This window comes from Eimeria maxima, genomic scaffold (assembly GCF_000499605.1).
Source record: "Eimeria maxima Weybridge genomic scaffold, Emw_scaff31, whole genome shotgun sequence".
NCBI classification, from domain to species: Eukaryota; Apicomplexa; class Conoidasida; order Eucoccidiorida; family Eimeriidae; genus Eimeria; species Eimeria maxima.
In genome coordinates, this window is record NW_013563800.1 from 1 (window position 1) to 11,249 (window position 11,249).

An 11,249-nucleotide genomic window follows, 5' to 3' on the forward strand; every position below is an offset into this window, starting at 1 on the left:
GTACGACTGAATAGCTGTCCATGAGGAAATCAATGCGCCTCCAAATATTTGACACTTATTGCTTGTTTCATGTGCCCGCCGTCCATGCCCAATGCCCTGCTTCGTACGCCCCTTACTCCTCTCATAAGCATTGATATCTGTAAATCCACCAGTACCTCCGAACTAGGACCAACGCAGGAAAAGCACGGGACGCACGTTGGACTAAATTGAGCATTCTCCACTATCCAGCAGGTCCCTCCAGGCCTACCACTCTGCTTCTCAACAACGGCACACTCACAAACCTACTCACCATAGAACCCTTGAGTATACACCGAACGCAATACACGAGCCGACACTGTTGTTCTCGGATTTTATACTGGAAAACGGAGACAGCAGAAGGGCCATTGATTGCTAGCTAGTTTCATGTAGACTGTATAGCACGACACAACATTATCGCGTCTTGGGCTGTTGTTTGTGCAAGTCATCGGCTAATGCCCCGCATATATTTTGCAATGTTGGATACGCGCGATAGACGAACATAATCAGTATCTGCTCCTCGCACCTTAGTAGTATGTACCTACGGTGATACGATGCAACTACACTACCAAATGTTGCTCGTCCTGTAGTGCCTGTGCTCCTCAGGCGCCTTTGGCGTGGCCCAAGGTGAAACTGGCCTAGATGGAATTCCTTAGGAGAGGAGACGAATTTGGGAAGCTGGCCTACTCGGAAACCAGCGCTGGCGTTTTTACAGGACCATTTATAAGGTTAAAATGGGAATACGTGTGGGAAAACCTGAGTAACACCTATACGGACGGTTAGAAGCAGATGCTCCTGTCCAAATCTTGCCTTCGTGTACGTTCATGGCCTTTCACTTCACCCGTCACTACATGCTAACATATTCCCTACACAAATGCAATGTAAACCAAATACTACTGCAGCCAGAATATTTTGGAGGAGCCTGAATGGGCTGCACGTCATTCGATGTGACTGGTGGTTCTCCTTACTTGCTGGGCGGAAGTTGTGGCGGGTGGCACGAAGGGGCAAGAATTGCTAATTGCAATTGTGCGAAAATGCTGCCTTTGGCCACCCCAGAGTATGATGCTCTCTGTCTCAGATAATGGCCAGTGACAAGCATTTAAGAGTGACTCACCAGAGCTACCTGCTTCTGCAGCTATTTAAATCTGGATCAGATTTATGGGCCGGCTACACTACTACGTATGTCACTTTTCTTGCTGCGTGATGCGCCGGCATTACGGGGAGAACTAGAATGCGGGGACAGCACCTAAAGATTTTCTGTTAGGAAAGCCCAGTAGCCACGGAGGTAAGCACTCTCAAGTAGTCTGGACGGAGAGCCGACACACCAGCTGAGCTTAGCGGAACTCAGGAGGTGCTTGCGTCATCAGTAGCGCAGCCCTAAATTGCTTACGCCTCTTCATGCAAAATAGCACCAGCCCAATGATCATGCCAGCTAAAAGCGAATCGTAATATCGGAAACCTGGGCGTGGTCACCAAAAGCCGTCGCAACCAGCCAGCAATAAAATGTCCTTACAAACTGTTTGTTGTGGAGCTTCGCATGTCCACTGGTATGTACGTGCGTGGTCAAACACAGGTTGCTTCTAACCTCCAGCAGCTGTCGCATAAGCGATTCTTTCATTGCGATGCATTGCACATACGCACCTTGGCCCCAAAGCCATCGACGTACCACATGCCGCTAGAGCCTCTGCTATCGCCTCACGCTGCAGAAAAGCTTACTGAAGTTTTGAGTTTTTATGTCTACTATCACATCGCTGTCTTCTGTCTGAACAGCTATTGCAGTTCGTACTCAGAACACTCCCTATACTGTCAGCAAATCTGGCTGGTTCCCACCGCAGTGTTTCCGTTGCCTCGTAACCACTGCAACTCTCCGGCTGGTCTCTTGGCACATGTTAACAGTCCTCAGCGCCCTTCCAAATATTGGGAATAATAGGAACACCTGCGGAATAAACTTGCTTGGAATAAACTTGCAGCTCGCCAAATAAACTTTTGTTGACGACCGGCATGCATCGCACGCATATTCTACGTGTCATCGGCATGTTATGTGTCACTGAAGATTTCAGGTCTGCGGAGGAGTTACCAAAATCCATGAACGCACTTCCTATGTTCGACATACGCATGATGACCAATGCTGTCCTCGTCAATTGCCCTAAAATTCCCACTGGAATATATATGATGTTCCCGTGCACACGTCGATACTGTCAAACACCAGCAAAGCGAGAGCTTTGTCCTACATAGCAGCACATTCACATGTTCACCTATGCTCTGTCTTCATCCAAGTGATGCACCAAGCAAACCCAAGACTAAGCTTTACTGGGGGGATTATCCTGCTGCGGGTTTGTCATGAAGGACAACTTAGATCTTTTGGCCGCGTTTGCTTCGAAAACTGTGTTCCCCGTTTGCAGTTGCAAACCGTCCAAATAGCCTCACGAGGCCCAATGGGTGCACCCCTGAAGCCAACCCCCTTGTCTATTGTACCGAAAAGAAATAATAGTGCTGCTGAGCCTTCTACGAGCCGCTTACAGGAGTGGACCAGCTTGGGAAATGAGTGTGAAGAACCCCGTATGCGCCACGATATCGCAAATGGCATCACCAGCCACACCAGCGCACACACCCAACCACCCATATACACCAATAAAAACACAAAAACAAGCGAAGTAGGCCACCCGTCCCTACCCCACCCTACCTTCCCTACCCACACCCACACCTAGTGCTGACCCAAATACCGCGGAAACATACAGCAGACTGGCCTAATTTTGTCAGCGAAACCTAAACCAACGTGCAAAAGCGAATTGAGGAAAAGCTTAGTGCCAACTACAAAAGGATGAAGCTGGAGGAATCCTGCATCGTTTGCAATACACTTTTGATCGGCTTACGCCAATCAGCGAAAGTGTTCAATTCAGTTGCAACGCACCCAACTTGAGTGCTTACTTGCAATAGATCGTCCGATAGTAAACCTGCTTTGCGCCCTTCAAGCCGGCTCTGGCTGACCTGCCTGACGACGCCTTTACTGTTGTCACTACCCTAGAAACTTGAATGACAGTGGAAGTACGTCCCGCACGAACGCCCAGTCAGATAGGTGCAAAATACTGTTCTGGACCACGCCACTGCCTGTTGTTCGCTAGAGTGCTGGTAAATGGTTTGGCAGACTTGATCTCAAAGCAACTATTTTCCCATCTCTCACCAGCCCGCGAATACAAATTCGACATGGGCGGGCATATATGGCAAGGCCTCCACCTCTCAGCTCCAGCTCTTAGAAATAATACCATCGCCATTCAGAAATTCACATAGTAGTGCACTCTGAATCGGCTAGGCTGATAAGGTCGTGCCTCCTCAGTGTGATACTCTTCCATCCACCTCTTGCTTATCAACGCTCCCTAATGTCTGCTTCCAACGCATGTGCCTGATACTGTGATCTACGGAAGGCTTAAACAACAAAAGCCCTTATCCTTGTGGACATTGGCGGCACGCAAGAAACCCTCGATGCAATGTGTAGCCAGGGCTTTTCCAATCCACTACACACACCCACAACCACCGACATACACATCCCCCTGTCCGACAGATACACCCTACAGGACTCGCGACGGAGTCGCGCTGCCAAACGTACTATCTAAGGCACCCAAATCCTCTTGTATCCTCCTGTTTGAACCCCACAACCAGCGTGCCCCCTCTTGTCCCTTTTGAGGATCCAACAAAGCAAACTTCCGGCTTCACGCATGCTCACGCCTACGCAACACAAAACCCGTGCTACTTCATGGTATATTTGGAATTCATTCGATATACTGGGCGTCAACGCCTTCTCCGTGCTCTTTATCAAAACAATCCACTGCATGCTCTTGTTCTTATGACATAGCATCTTCCTGTGTCAAGGTAGATGCGGTCGAGTTCACTTTAGACCAGACGAAAACCTCTGCTGCCCTGAGTCGCTTCGGGGCCAAAAACCTATGCAAATGTGGGCTGGTTACACTGGGCATACAGAAGAATCTCGTAGATTGCGACCGAAGTGGCTTGGCAGCGCAAGGAATGCTGAAGGCCGCTATATCGCAGGATGCCCTTTGTTTCCGTCTGCGAATTATAACAAAAACACGCTTTCTCAGGAAATTATCGCAAAGGCTGACAGAGATATGCGCATTGTGACAGCACGCAAATTGCACGACTCCCAGGGGGGCGATTCCGTCCCCCCTAGCTTCCGTACATCGCGTCCCCTTAGTGGTGCTGTAAACTGTAGGTGAGATGCAGCGAACAGCAGAAACATGATCCCGTTGCTGAAACAAAGTTGCATTTAAAACTAACGAGCGCTTTCCATGTTTGAAAAAGTTGTGTTGCACGCTGAACGGCTCGTGGGTTCACGCATTCATTATATTGATAGGTGCACGTCTCTAACGCAGACCTATCGACGAGACATCGCCGAGAAGTACTTGTACGCGACCGAGCCGGAGAATCCACTTTATCAGCAGCCAAGAGGGCAAGCACGTCTGCCCCTGCAGGAGATATGCCGCAGAAGAATGAGCATGCCGGCAGAAGGCAACTGGGGACTAGTGGACCATGTTTCCAGGGCGAACGCTCTGGTATGATTTGCGTGTACAGATACTGTCTACTCTCAAAGCTTATATGATACAACTTGCCCATTGGCATGCACTAAATCGCTGTGCGGCCAGTCTTCCCTTCTCGAGAAATTTCTTTTACATGGAGAGGCATGGATACTCCGTTCCTGCCGACAAATACCTACATCTTCGCATTTATTTCTTTCTGGATCCTCTAGCCTCCGCTTATTCATTAAGTAGCCGCTGGAATTTCCGTTGGATCTGATGGCTCTGCTGCACTGAAGGATCAGATACACCATTGCGACTGTGGCAGCCAGGGAGACAACCCCGAATAACAGCGGTCTCGTGAGTTCGCTTCCTCGTCCTGGTGAAGGTGAACTACGGCCATACTTGAGACCTTGCTGGGAAATAGGAACAACTTGTACTTCATCGGTGCCACTCGCCCCTGCTAAAAGTGCCACAGTGGCAAAGAAAAGTGTACTGAACCCCTGCATTTTCTGGATTAAATGGGGACTTTATCTCGTTCGCTATGGTGGAAAATATGACGTGCTTAAATTTCAACGTGTGTATGGGAAGGACGCTTCGCCTGAACTTCAGCCCGCTCACCTCGAGCATGTGCGGCTTTGGAGTCGGCGCGCACAGGATTGTGCAAGGGAGTATGCTGCGCAGCTCCAATGCATGCCTTCACCAGATATAGAGGTCATGATTATTTCCTTACTATTCAGGAAAATAGTCACAATATTTCATGCAGGTGAAAGCGATACGCAATATGGTGAATCCCTTTTTGCCTCCTGCCTCAGGAGCTTGGACGGTGCTCGGCAGCACTGGTATTTGTGGGTGCGCCTAATCTGTTGATATTCTGCAAACGGAGCTCCAACGAGGACATCCTTCCTTTAGAAAACATATTAGTCAAGAACGTATTTGATTCCTTGGATCCTGTGTGTCTTTGTAGCGAAGGTGTGTGACAGGATTCTGGGCCCGTCGTCCGCTGCGCTGGAGAGCAGATGCGTAATTTTGAAAATTTCCCAACAACATATGATGCTTTTCCACAGCCATCTGGCTTCCCCAGCGCAACGGTATAAGGTCTTTGAGCTGTCGAGGCAAGCTGGAGGCCTGTCGTGCCATGTCGCACACCTTGCTCCAATACCTGCTGCAAGGCAACTCCGCAAGCAAGCATCAGGACACGCCATCTGCCGCATGCACTGAAATATTGAAAAATTTCAAAGCATATGTGTGTCCCCCAACACCCAGCATATATGCAGGGAGAGAAGCACGTAATGAGCTGGTCCGGGCACGGTTTACACCTCCCCCGTCCCGAAGCCACAACTCCACTCATGGGTATTCTTCCCCAGCAATGCTCAACCGAGGACTGGGGGCGTGCAGAATTCTTCGTCTGCTGCAGTTCCTGTTGTATCTTCTCCTCCCTCGTTTTTTCCCCCTTAATATATCCATGGTGTGTTTTGTTTTACTCCTTCATTTGCTGGTGCTTTTGATGTGATTGGAGCTGCGGTGGCTCAGGTGGAAGTCTGCGCTGCTGTTAAAATATAGAACGAAACACCACTATAATGTGCACGGAGCGCAGCTTCGAAGCCGAACCCATCAAGTGCTGACTTATGAATATGTATGTAGATCAAAAGTCATGTATGTACATATTCATAAATGGCCTAGGCTTGCCATGTAAATACAGAACAAAAGCTACAAGAGCATTTAGGAAGATGCACAGAGAGCAACTGCAATACGTTTCTCGGTTAATTTCTGCTTATTTGCAGCAGAAACGAACAGCCAATAACTGAGGTATAGTTCTCGTGGCAAGGCCTGTGGAAAACAGCCTACAAATTCCCGAATTTCGAGAAAATTCTGCCCTCAAGAATCGCAAAGCATGATTGTTCAACCGTCAACTAAGTCTATAGGTGCCAGTATGTCATGTTCAAGCAGCAAGGAGTATTTCGGCACCTTTCAGGCTGCTGCGGAGGTCCTGTGCAGCTAGCCCAGGGAATGGCACAACTCTGCTGCCGCCTCACATGTGGATTGACGATTCTGCACAGTGTATTAGAATGGTGCAAAACAATAAGGAAACATATTTCCATGTGGGTCCTGCGAGTGACTTCACCATGACACTCGCGTCGCTTTGGGGATGTTTCTTGAACGTCAAGGAGTACCTGCGAGACTGTCAATTTATGGTACGTTTCGACGAATACCCACGTGGGTGTGCCAATGAACGTTTAATGAATGGACCTTTCTCTCGGTTCACTGCCTCGTATGGGCTTCTGCCGGAAATCTAGCCTGTGCTGTTCCCGTATGCCGTTTGTAACAATGCGGCATGCAATAGTGCAGCACTGCTTCGTCCCTGTCTTGCTGATGGGCAAAGCATCATCCGCTGTAAAGTCCATAGCAGCGGCTGTTCTGACATGCGCACACCCAATGCCAACGCGCGTCCTGCTTACACACAGCAAACCGTTTAAAACGTTCAAAGCAGAAAAAGCAGCGTCTCCGTTGTCTGCATTGTCCCTACGGCAGCTCCCGTGCTTGTCAGAGCGGGGACAGGCGAATTACCAGTGGGCGCCCCTGCAAACTTTGCGAGGTTGGAAGCATTCGCGCTGTTCTCCGTAGTCTAGAGGGACCACTGGGACAGGCGAAGCCACAAAGACGCTCTGGAGCTAGCTACGCCCGTTCATGCGGTACGAAGAGACATTGGACCCAATTTAAGCAACTGCGGCAGGGGGCGGGAAAAGCAGCACCCAGCCACTGACATGCAGACACATTGCGATGGAAGCACACCAGCAAGCAAGCATGTAAAAATGAATGTCGTCTGTTCCAAAGGCGCAAATGCATATTGTAGTAAAGTGCTAGCGTGCAACGGCTCGAAGGCAGAAAGCTGTCTAGCGAGACGCATGCGATGCGTGCACCGCATGCGGATGCACCGAAATGGCTATGCGAGCCCGTGGTGATGCAAAGCCGCAACGACGACAAGGGTAGAGGACACAGTTGTGGCACCATGCATGCAAATGAAATTCGGGTACGGGGCATCAGAAGTCCAGCTCTCCCCCCGTTACCACAGAGGGACGGCTTGGTTCTTCTCTTCCGCCAGGCTTGTCAAAACGAATGATGTGTTTTTCTGCTGCACTCAGCGAATCTTGCGCTTCTGCTCCCGTTCGTATGTAGCGCACAATTCTGAAGAGACAAAGAAAAGCGCATCTCCCAACCACACACACCTTACATAAGCAACCCACAAGCTCCCACAGAATACACAACACGGGGGAAGACGACAGATACGGGCTCGCGAAGTGGGGATATGCAGCAGCAAAATAAGAGGAATCAAGCAACAGGCAAACATACACACATACATACATACATACATACATACATACATACATACATACATACATACATACATGCATACATAACATACATACATACATACATACATGCATACATACATACATACATACATACATACATACATACATACACATACACACACATACACACATATACACAAACAGCATGTAGCACAAGGCAAGAGCTTTAAACAAGCAAGCACGCACAAGGCAACCTGCTGCGTCGAAACAGGGGTGAGAACCAGGAGGAAGGAGCGATGGGGACAGATGACGCAATAAATAGCTATATGTAAGGGTAAAAATTGACAAGACGCGCAGGCACCGAATAGAGTTAAGAGGAGCACCGTGGAAGCCTTTCCAAACTCAGCAGAACTACGTAACGGCACACAAGATCCTCAGTAGAAGGGAGCAAAGAAAGACCCGCCGCACCACCGCAGCAACAAACAGGCAGTGGCACCAAAACAAACAAGGGTAGAGCGGCAACCAGAAAGATTCAGCGACGCGCAGAATTTGATACTAACACCCGCAGGGTTGCAGCAGCAGCCCAAACTAAGAACTAGCAATCCCAAAGACTCCCCGGCAAGGAGGGGCAGCAGCAATCACGGGGAGACACCTAAAGGCCACCTCACCTCACAAATTGCGCCACGTATCGTATTGTGAGGAGAATAACCGTAACAAACTCGTCAAGAGACTCCACCACGCCAACCTGCGATCCGGACGCCAAACCATAAACCCCTAACAAATGCCCCTTTCCCCACAGAAGTTATGTGCAGTTAGCCAGAGAAAGCTCTCACTCCGAAATTCAACACAATGCCCTCGATAGGCTTATCCCCCGAACCCTTAAACCAGACACGAAGCCTCGGGGTCCCCAAGGGTTCGGTTTTGGGGGTTTAATTTATAACAAGAGGCGCTAGAGTATGCTTCCTCGCTCACCACTTCTAGGAGGAGGAGCAGCCAACTAGCAAAGCAGACCAAGGAGACAGCGAAGTCAAAGACGTGCCAGCCACTACTCCAGAAAGGCTGCAGAACAGTTACACTGTTGCAAAAATCTAGATTCTTTCCCGTCCGTAACGCACTCTAGAAAACATATAGGGGCAATCGGCCGCCGTGTTGGTTGTAAACACAAGACAGGTGTTTAGGGGTCTATGGCTTTGCAAGCAGCCTCCGCTACGTAAAATTACCTTTCCTAAGAGAATCATATCGGCGATCGTTTCAAAGCAAACTGCAAACGTTATAAGGCCGTCCACAGCGCAGACCCAGACGGGAACGGGGTTCTTCCGCTGTACGCATTCAAAACCCATATCCTATGCCATATGTCGTTCATGCTGACACAGCCACCACAATTCCTGTGCATGTGACCACTAGCGATGCAAGTGCAACACGTGGATAGTAAACGCGGCAGCACGAGAAGCAGCATCATCAAGAAGCAGCCGGCATAGCGTATTGCTTGAGGCCCTTCAGCAGCAGATGAAACACTACAGCTACGGCCCCAGACCCTAAACCTTGACACGCTCACAGCTTCCCAACTTACAAAGTGGACATCTACGATCATAAATACGACAAGGCACACAGTCGCGATAGCCATTAGGAAGCAGTAGGCGAGGTACCATCGGGATAGCCGTATGTTGTATATAATACCCTTGCCTATGTCGCTCTGTATAGATAGCGCTACGGCGCTGTTGGCCTTCTGCCGAGATGAAAGCAGCGGGTTGACCTCCCGCGTGAGGCCCCGAGGGACCTCATCGTCCTTCTTGTCCTCCATATCGCCCTCAACGAGAATGTGCAATCCGTAGGCTGCTGTTGGTGGTGCTCCTGTTGAGGCTTTTGCGGTTGCTGCTATTGCCTTTGGTGTCCGGTTAAGCAGAGGCTGCTCCCTGCACCTCTGCTAAGTCCAGTGAGAGTATTATGCTCACAGAGACAGCTCTGTTCGATGCCTTCTCGAGTATGCGCTTGAAGGTGAAATATGATTGACCTAATCGGAACTCTCCACAGGCTCGAAAGCTGGCTGCAGCGCCCTGCCCCGGTTAGGAAAGCGGGGACAGGTAAGGAGAGGCAGTCACTATCCGGAAAATGTGCAGAAGACTTAGGCCAAAAAGACTGTGTTTCCCCTCCCTGCGAAGCAGAACTCACAGGGCAAATGCAAGCAGCGCCGCAACAGCCGGCGCCACTAAGGAGGATTACGACGGACACCTAGCTGCTCTTGGGTGGTAGGGGACAGCAACCCTGTTTGGTTTTGTTATTGAGAAAAATCTGCTCCAAAACTCTACTCAGTATGCTCTTAAACGTGGAGTTGAAGGTTTCAAGGCGCTCGAAGCGCCTGGAATTGCTTGGCCCCGCCGCCGCAGTTGGCTGCCATTGACAGAACTAGACCACGGCATACAGCGGCGTTCCCCCTTATAAACATTCAAGCAACTATTTTTCCAAGCATTTCTTTGAGTTAAAATTGCCGCTTTCAAAAATCTTCGAACTTTCAAGGAGCCCTTTTTTCTGTTAGCTAACGATCGTCTAAGCGGTCGATGGCATAGCATTCGTGCTCTGATTGGATGTTTCCTTTCATATCCCTTCAAATGGCTCATTTTTCTGTATACGTGCTGCCCCGTTTATGATAAATCACGCTAAAGGTCCATCGAGAACGGCACATTTCGATTAATGCCCCCCCGGGATATTCACGGTAACTTGCGTCCACACGTTTTGCAAAGGACTGCAATAGAATTGGCAGGAGCTACCTGTTTCCAACTCTTTGGAGTTTCCAGGAGTCCTGGGCATAGCGGCCAAAGGGCCTGCCTATACGGTTGGCGGGACCTGTCATGATGGAGCATGGCCTAACAGGACTTCGTACGTGCCTCTCTACTGCGTTCGTGCCCTCAACTAGGAACTCGATTATGTCTTTGCATGCAGCGAAGCTTTACCACCAATTTTGCAGCAGTTTTATGGATGCCTAAAGTTCTCATACGAAATAGCATCCATTTTTCAGTATGTGCTCAAGAGCACGCTAGTGTAGTATATTTGTTAGACATTGGCTCGCTGATTAATTGATTTGCATTGAGATTGAATACAAAGCATTGCGACATTGACCTCTTTGTCGTGCGGTGTGGATGAGCGCATGCTGTGACTGCTGAACACTTATTACCCTCCTACCCTTGTTGATCTCCTCTTCCAATCTAACACTGTTGCTTTATTGCTCATGTTGCTTTACTCTTCCCGTCTTGTAGTGTTTTCTTTCTCTGGCTCAACGGTTGCATGTTTACGTTGTGCTTTTTCGCGAGTTCACCGGAATCCCCATCTCAACCAGTCACCTCAACCCTCCTTTGTGCGTCACTCTATGATTCCGGTGCACGCCTGTAGTACAAGAACC

General features: G+C 49.4%; 1 protein-coding gene across 1 annotated transcript; it reads right to left on the minus strand.

The window, feature by feature from the left end:
• Positions 1 to 7,582: 7,582 nt before the first annotated feature.
• EMWEY_00005520 (hypothetical protein, conserved) lies at positions 7,583 to 9,656 on the minus strand (the record flags this gene model as incomplete). Its single annotated transcript, XM_013478187.1, has 5 exons — positions 7,583 to 7,727; positions 8,524 to 8,600; positions 8,828 to 8,914; positions 9,076 to 9,174; positions 9,426 to 9,656. 5 exons carry the CDS (start codon positions 9,654 to 9,656, stop codon positions 7,583 to 7,585), a joined length of 639 nt encoding a protein of 212 aa, XP_013333641.1.
• Positions 9,657 to 11,249: the final 1,593 nt, after the last annotated feature.